A 17,595-nucleotide genomic window follows, 5' to 3' on the forward strand; every position below is an offset into this window, starting at 1 on the left:
TCATGGAGAATGGCAGCAGAAGTGATGCTACTAGTGGAGACTCCTCCAAGAGACCCACAGCCGTGTTTTGACATTTTATTTTTAATGTCAGATCTTCCCCTGATCTCTGTCAGCGCCAGCAGTAGAGACACTTTGAGCTTTCCGGTCCACATGAATTCCAAGGGTCACAGATCCAGTCAAGCTGATTCTGATGCTGAGAGATGAGGTCAGGAAGTCTGATGCAGTTTGAACTTTCACCGCACAAAAGGAAACATGTCCAGCTCCAGAGTATGAGCTGAGATCTGAGAACACAACATTTGTCAGAGAAAGGTTTTTCTCTGCCTTGCTGCTGCTGAAACATTTAAACAAGTCATGAATGTTACAAGTTATGTGGTATAACAATCATGTTTTATATGTGAATAATATTAGAGCATAGCTTTAATTTGATTACATTATTTTGCGCATTATAAGGCGCACCTAAAAGCCTTAATGTTTTTCAAAAACTGACAGTGCGCCTTATAATCCAGTGTGCCTTTATGTGTGGAAAAAAAAAAGTTGAAATAATAATAAAAAGTTTGAAATAAGCCATTTATTGCAGGTGCACCTTATAATAAGATGCACTTTATAATCTAGTGCACCTTATATATGAAAAAGGTTTAAAATAGGCCATTCATTGACATATAGACAACATATAGTCCAGTGTGCCTTATAGTGCAGAAAATACTGTACCTGTTACAACAGTAATCCTTCACTACAATAATGAAACCTCACAAGTAATAATATCTAAATCAAACAATTATTTCATGACATCAGTCAACATTTTAAAATAAATTTTTAAAAAAGTCAGAAATCTGACTTAATACTAAGAATAGATTTTCAGAAATGGTTGCTGGTAGCTGACAAACTCACATTAATCTGATCAAAAGTTTATCGGTGCTCATATTTAGACCTGACTCCCATCTCATTCTGTTGTTTTTTTGTTTTTTTACGGGTTTTTTTATTTTGAGAAAAAGCAGCACATTTCTAAAATAAATTGACATTTCTTTAATGAAACATTTTCTCCACAATGCAAAGTCAAATTTAAGTTATTCAAAGGGAAAAAATGATACGTCTTTCTTCTCAGGTATGTTTGAAACAAACCTGAGAAGCTATACAAACACATTTTTGCATTTAAAAAAAACTTGCTTTAATATCAATTGGTAAATATAGATTTAACCTGAAAGAATGTTTTTCTTTTTTCTCTCAAAGGTTACATCAGGTCAGCTAAATGAAATACTCACATTTGCTGTTTCTCCACAGACATTTTAATCTTGTTCAGAATCTGCCATCACATCATGTCCAAATCCAACCTGAGTTAATATCTTTAAGGATCTTTCATTGCACCAAGCAAAACTCATAATGAACCCGAGTGCTAAAGACAACACTGCAGAGGACAGCTTTTATTGAGTCACAACATGAATACTGCAGCAGACGCTTTGGATTCATTCACACCTTCATAACAAGAGGAAATTGAGTTTTTCAGGCGTACATGTAGCTTTAATTAAACAGTGAAAAGCACAGGAAGGGTCTGGATATAATCTTTATTGACAAAGAACATCTATTCCTCTGTTTCATCTTAACTGCAAAAAGTTTTTTTATTTTCTTATTACATTCGAGGAGCAGCACGCCCGCTGGAAGCTTTTCAAAATAAGACCCCTTTTCTGACTCAACACCTAAAAAGCCTCATGCAAATAAAAAATAAATAGTGCAGCGGATTGATGTTGGGGGGAGAAGGTATAAAAGGCTTCCCGAGAGAAGCTCTGGCACATCAATATTATATACATACACATTATTTTACAAGGCCAAGAGACTCCAGGGTATGAAGGGGTGAGTCAGAATGTTTTATTCTAATATATAGCAATTCTGCAGCGATGGATTTAGATATTACAATAAAAATAAAAGAGTTTCAACCAATGTTTGAAAAATGTGGTACACAAATGTTTCAGGGGTGTCAAACTGTACATACATTGTATTGTGAAATTCAGTGGAAATGGGCAGAGTGTAAAACTGCCTTAATCACACTGCTTTCAAAATGTGTTGAGTCAGCTGGATATATACAGCTTTTGGATGAGTTGACGATCATGTCTCACAGCATAAAAAGGCTTTTAGGGATCCTTGTGCATTGAAACCAGCTCATAACCCGTCAATTCAGGTTAACAAAGTGGTAGGAAAACAGAATTCACTGCTTTCCACGTCTCAAAATGATTGAAGAGTGAAAAGCACTAAACGTTCACCTCATCAGCTTCCCTCGTGTGAACGCCGTCGTTAATCTGAACGCGGTTGGAACACAGCAGAGAAAAAAAGCGAAAACGCATGCAGAGGAAGAGGATGGCGAAGGGGTCACGTGGCAAATCCGTCTCAAAAACATTCTAAAAATCATTTAATTTGAAATAGTGCAAGTTTGAAAATCTTCTCTAATTTTCTGCAGCACAAATGAAGGTTAGAATTGAGTCAAGTGTGATTTTCTTTGTACTTATCCACTGGTCACCTAGCGAAGGAAGCTACGTGCAAGCAGGGTATAATCTGCACGCCCTTTGGTAACCATGGCGACGCAAACATCTCTCACCCTATATAAACCTGATGTGTTCTTGTTCCTGTCCTGTGTATCAGTGCCTTCATGAGGCAGACGCTGCATCAGGAATCAGTTTCCATGAACGTAGTCGTCACGTCAACTAGCATCTCGCCGCTATCCGGGGGGCCTCCTGCCTGCTTAAGACACGTAACCTTGGTAACCAACATCAATAATATGCCACTGTGAATACAAATATTTTCCATCTAGCAAAGTGAAGCCTTATGGATTTGCTATACTGCAGATTTGACACCAGGTTTCGTGTGTGTGTGTGTGTGTGTTTGTGTGTGTGTGTGTGTGTGTGTGTGTGTTTTATGCTAATTACAAAGGTGAACAAAGTGAGAGCTGACAGTTCAGTAGTAAGTTGAGTGACTATTGCCTCTGCGCTGACTGACAGGGCAACAATTCTTCTCATGCATCCTCGTCTCCTCAAATAGATCAGAATAAAATCAGACTGGTCCTCATGTTTCCCAGGTGACCTGTGAACCCTGTGGGACGCCTCAGGAGGGGGGTCCCTGGAGAACATTTTCCACCATGCAGCTCACAGGTTGGTATCCACTCCCTGGAGTTCCCAGTAATCTAACTGGTAATGTCTGACTGAGAAGTGGCCAGAGCTCCCAGTCTCAGTAGTAGGTACACCAGTTACTGTAGTCACTGGGCATCAGGCCACCAGTGATGAGGAGGATCAAGTCCACAAACCACCAGATTCCCAGGCCTCCCAGCGTGAGCAGCTTCCCCACAGCAGTTCCTGTGTGGCCCAGGCAGAAACGATCGACCCCAAAACAGCCCAGGAAGAAGGAGTACAGCAACGTGGTGATGAAGTAGTGACCCGTGTATCTGTGCAAAGCACAAGGAAGAAATACAAGTAAATAAGTTAAAGCTAATCAAATTACAGCAAATAACAAATACAAATAGATAAATAAAAGGGAATCAGATAATAGCTGTACAACAAATCATCATCACCAGCACAATAGAATGGCATTGAGATAAATGCACAGCATCTAAACCTGCAGGTGTGCGACGTAAAATTACTTCTTTTGGGAGTGTATTTATGTTTGTTTAGTTGCGTATTTGTTTTGTTGTGTATTTATGTTTCTTGCTGTATGTTTATATGTCCTCAGTTGTGTATTTATATGTTCCTTGATGTGTATTTATCATGTCTCCTTTTGTGTATTTATACATTTATTTGTATTTACTTGTTCCTTCATTGTTGTGCCGTCTCATGGAATATGTGGCTGTTTGTATGTGAGCAGACAGTATACGTAATTTCCTTCGGGATAAATAATCTATCTACTGTATCTATCTATCTATCTATCTATCTATGTATATAATTCCTATGAATAAACCAAAAGACCAGAATCAGAGTTGCAGCTATGAGCAACACCTCTACTCTGTCATCAATGGGGAGTATGAACCTTAAACACACAAACACAACAAATCCAGGGAGAAACATACAGTTGTGTTGTTGTCCAGATGCTTTGACTGCAACAAGCTGCACCATTTCTGATTTCTATGCAGGTAAACAGATTAACCTCATAGCTGATGAATGTGGAGAGAAGCTGGGGTAAGACAGAGCTCTGTTAAAACAGGATTTGTTCTAGCTCTTTGTAAACACTGCCCTCTAGTGGTGAAGAACCCACTAGAGACCTCCACCTGAGTCCACTGGGCCCGGTACTGAACAACCATACACCAGGTGGACAGGTGGATCAGCAGCAGCGCTCACACCTCAGCCTTACATTCACCACACTGACCTGCATCGCATATAATTCCACTAAATTATTAACTCGAGTTTTTCTCTAGGATTTTAAACTGAGTGGGTTTTCTTGATGCACTTATCCAAATCCATCAAGTGGCTCCTGTGTAATCCCCCACAGACACACTGCTGAATATGATAATTAATCCTCTGGTCTTTCACATGTTTATATTTTAGAAGGTCATAACCTGTTGTTTCTGCACACCTTTTGATTTTTTTTTCTTAAATTCATCTCTATTAAAAACTGCTGTGCTCAAACCAGACTTTCTCCCTTATTTTAGGAATGATGCCAAAGTCAAAGTCAATGAAAGCAATTTGGCTTATCAACTGAAGCACAGAGAGAAGTTAGACCCTTCATTGACATGACATGGAGACTGAGACTAGCACTGATCACTTCTTTGTTGCTCAGGACTTGTAGGATATAGATTTTCCCCAAACTCTTTTCACCATTCTGTCTGAACAGCTGGGTAAAATGCGACAAAGTCAGTGCTTTTACTCAAAAGTTGAACATTATTCAAGTGCCTTCTGTTGTGATCTTGAACCTATATAGCAGCAGAGTTCACAATCACTGTCAGCCCTTTGCCTCATTATAAGTTATCTTTCTTTTCTAAAGTTATACGTTGAGGCTTTTTTTACCCTTTCCTGTTTAAGAGACCTAAAACACAGCAGTCAGGGAGGGAGCAGCTGATCTGAACATCTGTTCACAAGTGGAAAGTTCAAACTGCAAGTGTGCAAACACCTTAAAAGGACACATTCAAGATTCAGTCACATCATGTTCACAGGTGGGTCTGGGTCAGATACACTATATGGACCTGGGACATTCATTAGTGAACTTGTGGGGACAGGCAGTGATGATGGGTGAGAACTCCTGACTCGTAGTCTCCATTCCAGTCCATCCTAAAGGAGATCATTGGGATAAGTCTGGGTTCTTCCACACTAGACTCCCCAAACTGTCTTTATGGAACTTGATTTGTGCACCAGGAAAGCATTATTCTGGAACACAAAAGGAAGTTCCCCATAAATCCAGAAAGTTGGTTGCCTAGACTTGCCCAAAATATCTGGGTATGCTGAACCATATAGATTTCCCTTGATTGGAACTAAGAGTCCTTGCCCCCCCTACACCTCCACCACCTTTATCCCTCCTCAACCAGACTTCACAGCCAGCTCAAAGCAGTCAGGCAGGTAAATTTCTCCTGGCATCAGCCGAGTCCAGACTCATCAAACCCAGACTGCCAGACAGAGAAGCATGATTGATCATGCAACATGTTTCCACTTCTCCGGAGTCCAGCGGTAACAAGCTTTACACCGCTCCATCTGACGCCTGGCACTGAGTCCAGTGACGTAAGGCTTGCATGCAGATGCTCAGTCATGTAAATCTATTCCATGGAGCTTCCAGTGTGGTTTTTGTGTGAATTTTTACTGCCAAAGGAAGTTGTTGAATCGACAGACAGTTGGCAAATTTTATGCGCTGTCGCAGTACTTTGGGACCCCTTCCCCAAGTCCTCCATGCCACGGTACAGTTACTGTTGTTCCCAAACATCTATGTTTAGGGCCCTATTTAATACAGCGCCAACAAATCCTAATTAAGTAATTCCTTTGGTGAAATTCAGACATGAAGTGACCATTTTTGGTCATTTGATTTTCTATATGATTGAAAATTGGTCATAAAGTCAACTGACTCTGGTTAATGAAGGTTCGAGTTTTCAGTCCTGATGAGTTTGGACATCGCTGGTTTGATGTTACAACAGAAATAAAGATTTATTCTGTTCTCCAATAACACTCTAAGTTTGGTTTTTTGAATTTCAAAAAATATAAACGAGTGCCAAATAAAAGGTTTCTTTACTGGAAAACAAAGCAACCATTTTTCAGTGGTTCAAACATACTGCTTCGACTGATTTGACCAAATTACATTCATTTACAATAACATTTCATATTTTATCCATACAGTAAGCCAGTTTTAAGACTACATACAACATATAGTTTCTAGTGGTACTCGTCATGACTGTTCTGGAACATGTACATTTAAACAGCTGTGTGTTCTTACTTGATGCAGGGCACGTTTCCTCTAAGGAACTCTCTTTCTCCGGCACACTCGATATCGTCCAGTGCCATGCACATGACTTCTGTGTGGTTCACCTCTTTTTGAGTCTGGCCACCCCACTAAAACACCAAAAGAAAGCAAATAAAGCAAGTGGAAAGTCAAAAGTGACACAAAATGTTTCTAAAAGCCAAAACGTACCCCGACACAACCGTGACCCAACTCCTGAAAGGCGCTGTGGTTGCCTGCGTGGTCCACAGGGTCTTGGCAGTAGATAAACTCCTCTGGTCTTTTTCACAAATGAAATTAAAAATGGGGGGGGGGGGGAAACAGGAATGAATGAAAACTGTAATCACTTATTTCAGCACACGATCCAAACTTCATTCTGAGAATGTGTTTACAGAACCTGAATTAATCACAAAATCCACTGACGCTGGACTGGATTTAAGTACCATTATGACCCACATATCCACATTACCTCTTTTTAAATCGATTATCCCCCACCTGTATATTTGAATAAACTCACTTGAAAACCTGGCTGTCACACTTCCGGCGTCTACCCGGAAGTTAGCGCCGCTAGCCGAGTTAGCTCCGGTCTTCACATTTCTCCATGTCTCTCACTTAGGAAGCCAAAACGGCTCCGTCAAACATAGCGGTTTATATTCTTTGATTGTGACGGAGCTCACGGTGTCGTGTGGGGAACCCCGATGCTTTATTCACCAGGACCGAACTCACGAAGCCGGCGTCTACCCGGACCGTAACGCCGAAGCGGCTTTCGTCTTAGCGTTCGTCCATCCAACACACACGGAGCCGTTACGGCTTCGTCGGACACAGCGGTCCGAAGGGGGGAAAAAATAAAATAAACGAAGTGTGATATTATTGTTTTATCGTGGAATTTCCACGGGTTCCCGCTAGTAAATTATAATAAAGTATTAATAAAGTGTATATATATTTAAAAAAAACAATATCCCTCGGAATTAGTACAGTATCCGTCTATCCATCTATCTCTAACAACTGGTCCATAACAGCAACTGTACAAGAAATTACGCTTCATTCAGTTTCATTCTTTACAACTTTTTATAGAAACATTTTTTTTTTTTAAAAAGCGTTAATTTGTCAGTACAGACCTGACTGAATGGACGTTTGCTCCTGACGGTTGTTGTTGACATCGTAACTAGCATTAGCAAACAAGCTAACAATAACATTCTAGCTAGCCCAACGTCTCCGTCGCTTCATTTACTCACAGATATCTGCACAGGACAACCGGTGATGGAGGTTTGTACTCGAATACATCTGTCTGGTTTGTACTTTCGCCGAGTGGGTCCTGAAGAATTTCTGGCGGCTGCTCACTGAACGGGAGGGACGAAGCTCCCGGGTCAGTGAAAGTGGCAGGAGTCTCGGTCGTTGAGGAGTTCTGGGAGTCGATTCCTTCCAGACATTGTAAGAGAATCACCGCCAATAGCAGCAGAAACTGTCCACACAACAGGATGTAGCTGACAGAAATCATCGTCACCTTCAATATACCACCGGAATCCCCCTTTAACAGCCCTTCATAGTTAGCCGCATCGTTCCTCTAGCTAAACAACGAGTCGCGGGTTTATGACGTCACGAGCATGCGCAATGAGAAGGAACGGATGCTCGGGTATCCCAGGGTTACAGGAATGTGTCCATCCATCCTAGAGAGACACCTTAACCAGGAACAAGATGTTTTTTCTCTGTAATTTGTAAATTTAATAAAACTATTTAAATATTTACGACTGGTACCGATTTATTTACGCTATTTATTTTCCAGCACAACATTAGTTTCTTTTAAATTTGTAGTTTTCTTCATGAAACAATGGAGAACTGAGTCCTCTGATTGTTAGCAAGCAAACAAAAAAAAAACCAAACTCAATGGAGATAAAAATTCAATCTAAATCTAAAAATCTAAATTTAAAAAAATGAAATGAATCAAAGCATTTCCTTATTTCTATATGTTGAGGGACTGTAGTCATGACGACCTCTGAGGTACAGTACAGTAATTAGATAATAAAATTTTTTTGATTTGCTTATTTTAGAAATACTATTTTTCAATATTCATAAAACATTTTTAAAAAACAAAATGTGAGCTGCTGGAATGATCCCGACCAAATCCTAATCAACTGCCCTCCTCAATGAACTGAGTGGGCCAAAGTGTGTTAGTGCAACAGCATGACTGCAGCTGTCAGTGAGGACGATCATCTATTTGTTCCTGGCAGAAAGACTCTTTAGAAAACACAAAATCATACATCAGACACAGAGGGAACCACAACATGGACACTTTAATAACATTTGCAGCATAAAGTCACTTTTACAGTCCACACTGGCCTGTAGGCTGGCGTTCTGCCCACATGTCCTCACTGAGATTTGTCCTGAAAACCCACTGAACCCAAAATGACTCTTTGAATAAAGACAGGTTTTAGAATGCGCCGTCTGCTACATGTTACTACTTTACATGTTACTAATTAAAATCCATCTTTACAGCACAGTGATTCCATCTTAAGTCACGTTTGCAATGACATTAAAGTTTTACAATATGCAGACATCATTTTAAAGTAAATGTAGTGTCGTTCCTGTGGGATAACATCCTTTTGCTCACATGTCATTAATTTCTACACTGTTTGTGTCTCATCTAGGCTGCAGGTGAGTTCAGCTTTGGTCCTCCGGTCTGTCTTGGGCAGCACTACCAAATCTGGGGTGAGATATTTCAATCCACCTCCACCCACAGGAGGAACCACTGATGAGATCAGGGGACAGTTTAAGTAGTCAGTGCTATGGATGCTTGGAAAGACTCTGGAATCCATCCTGGATCGGACCGGTGGAACGAAGTAGTGAGCTGATGCTGCAGAGAATCGGGAGCAGGGATATAGCAGGAGCCCCCCGAAGTGTGAAAGGTTGACCAGGTCCTGTTTAAGGGGATAAAGAAATAAAACCTGTAAAATATTATTGGGATTTAACACAAATCACAATAAACCTATAATACCAATATGATGGGGAAATACATAATAAGGCAAGGTGATATTCAAAACAGGCATTCATTGTAATGATGCTGTTTTCCCACCTTAATGCTCAAAAATACTTCCAACAATCTTGCTTATCAAGATTAAAAGAGCTAATATTTTACATTATATAACTGAAACCTACAATAGATTTTATGTAAATGACCATATGCATGCTATATGTTTTTAGCTGAGAGGCTAGAGTGAAGATTTCCTCTTTAAAATGTGTAAATAACAGTTTTTCACTTTTATTTAGCTGTTTTTCAGTTGTTCTCTTGAGATTTAAAATAAATCTTCATCTTTTCCAGTTGTTTAGGGGAAGGTTTTAACGCCGTGACGCCGTAAAGACATGGGGTTTTTTTATTTAATGTTTAATTATCCTTTTAAAGAGCATTAATATTTCAATCACTACACAAATTGGATTAACTATGATTGAATATGAAGTATTGATAATAACTAAGAACATTACAACACACCGTAGAGTTTATCACTGCTACAGTAACAGACTACTTAAAACAGACATACCCACATATATTTTATGTGTATTAAAAATTCCCTGGCCTACACCTGTACCTGTACATGTACCGGTGCACCTACATCTACACCTGCACCTGCACCTGTACCTGCACCTGCACCTGCACCTGCACCACCACCTACACCTGTACCTGCACCTACACCTGTACCTGCCCCTGCACCTGTACCTGTACCAGCAGGTGCTGCTGTAGACTGAAGGGAAACCCTGGTGCTCCTGGAGTCCTGAGCGCAGCCGGACTCATTCCACACGGCGGCGCTCCGTCCGTGGAGACGCAGCTGTTCCAGATGTTCCGTTGGGGCGTCAGGAGATGACTGTCGGACACACTTGGATCCTGCAGATGTTTGTGTAATTTTGGTGGATGAAGACATTGGGAAAAATCATTGTATGATCTGCACAGCTGTTCCTTCTCTGGGTCTTGTGTATCACAGCAAGTCGCTCCATTAGTCAGTTCACTGACGTCACGGCTTTGCCTGTCGTCCATCGTCTGTGCAGGTCTTCCTGTTGTGGAACCCTTTGACTCAGGATTTTGTTCTCGATGGGTCTTGGACAAGTCATGATTATCCTCGACGTGATCATCTTTGTCACTTTCAATCACATCTGGGAAAGAAATCAGACAAATAGAAAACTTAGTTTTGGAATCATGACAAAATCATGATTTGACGAGTTGTGAAGAGTTTGTGGAAAACCACGTTTTCCTCACCTGAAGATTTGGAATTGTCCGAATATCGCTCAGAGGAATGTTTTGCTGGATGGGATTCCGCATCAGTCAGACGCGTCTCTTTAGAGGTTTGAGATGAATGCTGTAGTTTTCTGATGTTGCAAATGAAGACAAATGACTGATAATCATTTTTAAAAAATGAATAATGTGACCTATGAATTTATTCCAAAACCATGACCGGAAATATAATAATAAACATGAGCAATGTTTATTATTATATTTTGATTTTTCTCCTTTTACAGTTTAATTGAATTCTCAGTAAGTCAAGATGTGGGAAAATGATTTATGCAGCTGTTGCAGGGTGGAAATGTTCCAGGTGATTCTGAAATAGGTCTTATTCTGAGGATTAATCCAAATACAACACAATTTATCTCTTCCTGAAATACAATGCAGTAGAAATAATTAATCAACCACCTTGACCGTAACTTCTACAAACTGATTTTCTATTCTAATATTGATGTGTTATGTTCAAATTTAATTATTTAAAATATAGTAGCTGAAAGTTTCATTGAAGTTCCAAGGACTGTATTGTTGGAATGTGGAAAAGTTTTAAGTATTTCTGATATGGAAGAAAAAGACTGAACATTTAGGGACTTTAATTTTATACTCCCACAACTAATTGCCAAACTAAATAAATAGAATAGTACAAATATTCCAATAATCGAGTCAAATATATCCCTTTATATTTTTCTGTAATATATTTGTCCAAACTGAATCAAATAGCAAACAAGATTTATTTTGGGATGAGCTGTGTGGAAAAACTTGCCTCTTTTCTCGTCTTCCATTTCCCGTTTCCCGGAATCCTTTTGCGAAAGGATTGTTGTCTATTTTCAGCTGCGTAATCTGAAGTTTTAAAAAAGTTTCATTTGTTTAAGAACTTTTAGTCAAAAAAATTTTTTTCCTTTGTGAAGTTCGATGCAGGAGACTCTTACCTTGTCGTTTTGGTATGCTGTCACCGCTATGAATGCTGTCTCAGAGAACACATAGGTCCTAAAGGTGCTGTAGGGGAGCTTCAGGATGTCGTTCGCCTTGACTATGTGAAACCTGGGCTGGTATTTGTGCATGGAGTTTAGAATTGTCTGGAAACAAAAACGATTTAACAAAGTCATATTTTTAGAAAATGTGTAAGAAAAACGTCTCATTCATATATAAATAAAACGCCTAAAATGTGTTAGTAAATGTAAAATATGCTATTACATGCGTAAAATGCTATTTGCGCTATTTTCTGCGACAAATTCTTATTTTATGTCAAATAAAATAAGCGACAAGTCGCTAAAATGTCTAAATGCATAACTTACAAATCCATGCTTATCTGATATGTTGTTGGTCAGCTTCAGTTTGTGGAAGTTGATGACTTTGGACATCCACTGCTCGCCCGTGGCCGGACTGTCCGGGTGGATGTACATGCGTTTGGGCATCTCCGGGTCCGCCTTTCCCGCCACCAGCCAACGCGAGTTCTGAAACTTGTACCTGCAGTCATCCGCCGTCACCACGTCCATCAGGAGAATATATTTGGCTTTTCTGTCCATCCCCGTGCATCTGGCCTTGAGCGGTGGAAACATGCGCCTGCAGAGAGAGAGAGAGCAGCTGACGCGTTAAGCAACGAGCCGTCAAAACTTTTCGTGCGTAATGATCAGACCTACCTCCCAGATTTTGTAATAACCATTTCAGTGCCGTATTTATGGAACTCTTTCCAAAGCTCGCTGGATTCCAAATAAACTTTGGGCTCATCCTCTATCATTTCTCCTCCTTCCAGTATTTCGGGGGACCTGCCGCGAACTGAAGACTGCTCCGATGGAGACGCGCGATTTATCGGCTCGGTGCTGACATCCAAACCGGGATGGGATGCTCCTCGAGAGGATAAAGCGATCCCTGAAAGCAGCGATGGTCCGGCCATGATAGTCCCGTGAAGAGTCACATCTCTGACTCCTGCTGGGAACGCGTAAGGCACCTCGACCGGGACGCACGGCCCCGAGAAGCTGCGCATGGTCTCCGAAGAAAAATAGAAACTTTCACTCGCGAATCTGGTTCGGTTAGAATTTTATATTAGTTGATATCAACTGGATACTGATGTCTACATTTTTTAAACCACTAAAAACATTAAGGATAAAAGATTTACTAGTTCTGTCAAATGTCTTGTTATGTCTTAGAAATAAACTCTGCTGTCTGTCCAGTGCGCACAGGGGTGTCCCAGTCCGCGTCCATACTGATTTGTTCCTTGACACGTTTGGAGTCAGAATGACACCCAGCTAGTGGGTGGAGTTTTTCAGCTGTTGCACTTTATGTGCAAGAAACACTTCCTGAGATTTCTATAATGGCTGATGAAACTGTTTGTGGCCAATAAATCATAAAGCAACATTCCACCCTGAAATCTGAGCGACACCCCAGCAACTTTCCTGCCTCCCCAAATCAAGCCAGTGCTGTGCTTAGCGCCACCGTCTCCCCTCCCCAAAAAACAGGAATCCATCCTGTGGAGATGTAACTCCTGCCAGCGATTGTCCCAGCTGGATTAAACTCTGGGTTGGGTTACACACTTGCTAATGCTCAGTGGTCGCTGACAGCATAGGAACATCCCAGGGAAAACTTTTGCATGAGTGAGAGCAGCAGGTTCAAGATGCATGAGCCACCAGTGGTGAGCAGCTCTGCAGGGGCCTCTGCAGCGCGTCAGCATGAGGAGGTGTTGGTGATAATAAGTTACATGGAACCAGAAAGGTGTGGAGACTGGATGTCTCTCAGTTTCCAGACCAGAAAAAAAATTCAATTCCAATAGAAGTAGAGTTCATGCTGCATTTCAAGGCTTACAAAAACCAAAAAAAAAAAACCCATTACAAATTATTTCTCAAACAAATGAAGCCATGGTTTATAATTAGTTTATAGTAAAAGTAGATTCAGAAAAGTGGTTTCAATCCTTCATGGCCGTCTGGTTTTATCCCCCCCGGTTTCAGTCCGGTTTGTTTACATGGACCTGAATGACAGAGACCCACACAGGCTTTCATGAGCATATCTGTCTTGTGTTAATGCAAAGTTGTTTTGTTTGTCCTTTTAGTTCAAATTCTTGATTAGACACTGTTCCATCAAATTATTTTTTCAATGTGGTTCACATTGAAGTGGTGTTGCTATAGCAACGACTGTCCAACTAATGCAATTTCTTGGCAGTGCAGGAAAAAAAAAAAAAGGCCTTAAAAGGTGTCAAGACTCCTAAATCTGATTATGCTATCAAAACTGGGAAGGATCTTATTGAAAATTGAATGAAATAAATAAATATCATTTGAAATTGTTAATAAAAAATGAACAACAAGAGAATATGTTTCCTTATAGAACAAGGATGTGGTGAAATGCTAGATCGAATTAAGACAATCACGTAATATTTGCTTGTATTAAAGCTGACTGAACTTTTAATTTAGATGCATAAGTTTAACATAATTTTCCTTGTACTAATATTCCTAAGCAGCAAAAAGCTTTCTCTGTAGAGCTCCGACTGCATAAACATTTGCCTACAAAGCAGGTCTGTCACTTTCAGCTGCTTTTTTATTCACTCAAAATGAATGTTCTCTTCAATAAACTGCAAATATACCTAATTAAGTGTTATTAGACGAATGAAACAGGGTGACTTTGACATGCCAGAAAAGAAATATTTTGGTTTTGGTAAAGCAGCAAGACTGTTAAACTGCAGGCGATCAATGACGAAAGTAAAATGATCGCTGATTTGTGGAGGAAAATACGAGAGCTGCCACGGTTGCATGACTGTCCACATATTTATAGCGTGCTAGAACTTTTAAGTCATGGATTTTGGTGGAACAATAGTGAGACTGGACAGCAGCAGATCTAAAAGCAACACATTGAAGCTTGAATTTCAGTGAGGACTTTGCTGTGAAATCAGGAAATAACTCACACTGGAACTTCTGTTACAGCTTCCCAATGTCTCCTCTGATCAGACGCCTAAGTAAGCATACTTCTTATCCAGAGGCCATTGGAGATATGCGGTGGGTGGCAGAAGCTGTTGATGACCCAATCTTTTACTGGCAGGGAAGCAGGGAAACCCTGCCCGTCCATCAGTCCACTTCAAAGAGCCAGCTGAAATCTGAAACAGGCCGGAGAATGATGGCAAACAAGACGGCTGGATGTTATGTGGGTTCGGCCGCAAGCTGCGTGTGAAACCTGTCACCGAGGATAAACCAGCAGATCTCCACTGGATCACTGCCCAGTAGCACTTTGGCCTTGGTAACAGCTTCACATTTACTGGATGGGCCCATTTGGATTCTGTGATATGATCCATAAGGTAGGAGCAACTTAAGGAGCTGGAAAAGAAACTGTTGACATGTAAACCTGCCCCAGAATCCATCCTTAGATTTTATTTAACTTAAATAAATTCTAAATCATCACTAAATCACTGGTATTAAGTTGTTTGGCCAATGACAAGTAATAAAAAGAAAAATCAATGTAGGAATAACATCTTCTGGTGCCTACATTACCCACAATGCAGAGCAAATGGCTAAAAAGTATCAAGACTTTCAGATATTTTACAAACAAGACTTTTAACTGAAGTATACGAACAATTCTTTCAGCTCAAACTGAACAAGTTTTGGGACTTTGTGTCACCAAACACATGTTGGTCTGAAGAAGGGATGATCTAATAGTGAGGATTCATCCTCTGGGACCATGACTGGATGAAATCTACCACTTGTGGAGCTGCAGAAATGAAGTGATCAACCAAACAACAAGGTGACCAACATCACATCCAAAAATCACTGATATTCTGAGTTCCACCTGATATCATATGTTTTACAGGTTGAGCAGAATTAATCAGTCTAACACCATGAGGTTGATTGATTTCTAAATTGTGCAAACTACATTGGGGTGGTGTTCTGTCCAGGGAGAACCTCACCTCGCACCTAAAGGTGTGACAGACTCCAGACTCAGACAACCCTCCTAAAGATGGCTGCTTACAGAAAATGAAGTAAAGACTAATTTAATATCATTAGATGGACAATGGTGCAGTGGGTCTTCACTGTTGTCTCACAGCAAGAAGGTTCTGGGTTCGACTCCTTTCTGTGTGGGGGTTGCATGTTCTCCCCGTGTCTGCGGGGGTTCTCTCTGGGTTCTCCTGCTTCCTCCCACCTTCAAAAACATGCAGCTCAGGCGAATTGATCGCTTATTGATCACTTAGGCTTGAGTGGTTGTTTGCCTTTTGTGTGGCCCTGCAATGAGCTGGCATCTCATCCGGGGTGTACCCTGCCTCTTGCCCATTGTCAGCTGAGATGGACTCCAGCAGACCTGTGACCTACAAGGTGGATAAGATGAGATGATGGATGGATGGATGGATGGATGGTCACCATAGTCAAATCCAGTATGCTACCATTAACACTGCATGTGTCTCAGTATGCAGGTCTGTCACAATATTATAATTTAATATATGGAGTTCATTGCAATTAATTATTTAAATATTTACTGAAGAATTTATATGATGATAATTGAACTGTCGTTTTCCAGCAGACTTGACGTCCTCTGACTGGAAATCTTCTCCACAGCCAGGGTCAGTGGAAAGCTTCCAAACGAGTCTGGCAGCGCTGTCTCCCTAACACCTCTCATGTTTGGACAGTTGAACGTTGATGAATGGCCTAATGGTAACAGGTTAGTGCGAGGGAACATAGTGGGGGCTTCAGAGGTGAGAGAAATGTAGTTTAACAGCAGAGCAGAGGTGCTGAAAGAGACAGGGCCTGCATTGACATCAAACACACACACACACACACACACACACACACACACACACACACACACACACACACACACACACACACACACACACACAGTGGCCACGGCTCAGGCGGGGCAGGCGGAGAGGTGAAGCATGAGAAAGTCAAGTGTAACCTGCCACCGAACCACACTGCACATATTCAGATATTCACATCATGGCAAACGGTGCATCTTTAGTTTCAAATGTGTGAACAACCTAAAATATGTGAATATCTGTCAAAAAATCCAAATGGGGATAAATTGGGAAATTCTGAAAATGTCTCCTTGGGTGGTGTTTTTTTTTTTATTCATCATCTTTATCTACATTCATCCATGTCTAAAATGGTTTATTTTCCAATGGAGAAAGCATAAGTTTCACAATCTATGTCATTCATGATCATATTTCAAATATGTAGTCATGGGAATCATACCTCTTTATTTGAAAGAGATATGATTTACATTTGTTGCTTTATAATAATAATAATAATAATAATAATAATTATTATTATTATTATTATTATTATTATTATTATTATTATTATTATTATTATTATTATTATTATTATTATTATTAGTGGCTGCACTACAATATAGTTATTATTGAAATAATTATAATATAGTAATATAATGCTAACAATAATATTGGAATTAGTATTAATACTAATGGTATTGTTACTGTCACTCATTGACACTGAAATTACTTGTTTGTAACCCTACTGAGGTGTAAAGACATGATTATTATGATATATGATATATATTATAATTATTATATGATATATATACGTATGTATATATGTGTGTGTGTGTGTGTGTGTGTGTGTGTGTGTGTGTGTGTGTGTGTGTGTGTGTGTATATATATATATCATTCTATTCTAATATATAGTGTTCCTTTTCTCCTGGTGTTAATCCAGTATTTATTCATTATGTAATGCTTGAGCAGTGGATATGTGCAATTTCCTCCGGGATTAATAAAGTATATATCTATCTATCTATTATATTATATTATATTATATTATATTATATTATATTATATTATATTATATTATATTATATTATATTTAATGAAGTCTTTGGCTCTCAGTGTGGTTAATGCTTAGTGGTCAGCCAGTAGACGGTTTCATACTTAACCTGTATATGCTGATGGGTCCTGCAGCCGATGACCTCTGGGCTGTGAGAATGACTCAGGGCAGAGGTTGAAGCTGAGAATTCACAAG

General features: G+C 40.0%; 2 protein-coding genes across 4 annotated transcripts; both read right to left on the reverse strand.

The window, feature by feature from the left end:
* Positions 1 to 1,031: 1,031 nt before the first annotated feature.
* On the reverse strand, positions 1,032 to 7,940 carry tm2d2 (TM2 domain containing 2). The gene is made up of 4 exons (XM_068310970.1): positions 7,623 to 7,940; positions 6,580 to 6,667; positions 6,385 to 6,500; positions 1,032 to 3,424 (listed from the first exon to the last, which is right to left on the reverse strand). Exons 1-4 carry the CDS (start codon positions 7,883 to 7,885, stop codon positions 3,211 to 3,213), a joined length of 681 nt encoding a protein of 226 aa, XP_068167071.1. The 5' UTR covers positions 7,886 to 7,940; the 3' UTR covers positions 1,032 to 3,210.
* A 736-nt stretch (positions 7,941 to 8,676) lies between these two features.
* On the reverse strand, positions 8,677 to 13,000 carry LOC137592867 (T-box transcription factor TBX3-like). 3 transcript variants are annotated; one of them, XM_068311334.1, is made up of 8 exons: positions 12,292 to 13,000; positions 11,947 to 12,214; positions 11,581 to 11,727; positions 11,415 to 11,491; positions 10,631 to 10,740; positions 10,388 to 10,527; positions 10,097 to 10,261; positions 8,677 to 9,302 (listed from the first exon to the last, which is right to left on the reverse strand). In XM_068311334.1, exons 1-8 carry the CDS (start codon positions 12,633 to 12,635, stop codon positions 9,009 to 9,011), a joined length of 1,545 nt encoding a protein of 514 aa, XP_068167435.1. In that variant the 5' UTR covers positions 12,636 to 13,000; the 3' UTR covers positions 8,677 to 9,008. The 3 variants fall into 3 exon arrangements, with proteins under 3 accessions (XP_068167435.1, XP_068167434.1, XP_068167438.1); XM_068311333.1 differs by having other exon boundaries at positions 10,097 to 10,527; XM_068311337.1 differs by having other exon boundaries at positions 10,097 to 10,527; positions 12,288 to 12,511.
* Between the last annotated feature and the right edge of the window lie 4,595 nt (positions 13,001 to 17,595).

The sequence above is a fragment of the Antennarius striatus genome, chromosome 3 (assembly GCF_040054535.1).
Source record: "Antennarius striatus isolate MH-2024 chromosome 3, ASM4005453v1, whole genome shotgun sequence".
NCBI lineage: Eukaryota > Metazoa > Chordata > Actinopteri > Lophiiformes > Antennariidae > Antennarius > Antennarius striatus.

Coding starts and splice junctions, on each gene's coding strand:
- LOC137592867 (XM_068311333.1), bottom strand. CDS start 12,635: ATGCGCAGCTTCTCGGGGCCGTGCGTCCCGGTCGAGGTGCCTTACGCG. Junction 10,528..10,630: donor GGACAATTCCAAATCTTCAG/GTGAGGAAAACG, acceptor TTTCTTTCCCAG/ATGTGATTGAAAGTGACAAA. Junction 9,303..10,096: donor AGCAGCACCTGCTGGTACAG/GTACAGGTGCAG, acceptor CCCCTTAAACAG/GACCTGGTCAACCTTTCACA.
- tm2d2 (XM_068310970.1), bottom strand. CDS start 7,885: ATGATTTCTGTCAGCTACATCCTGTTGTGTGGACAGTTTCTGCTGCTA. Junction 6,501..6,579: donor TGGGTCACGGTTGTGTCGGG/GTACGTTTTGGC, acceptor TTGGTGTTTTAG/TGGGGTGGCCAGACTCAAAA. Junction 3,425..6,384: donor GGAAACGTGCCCTGCATCAA/GTAAGAACACAC, acceptor TGCTTTGCACAG/ATACACGGGTCACTACTTCA.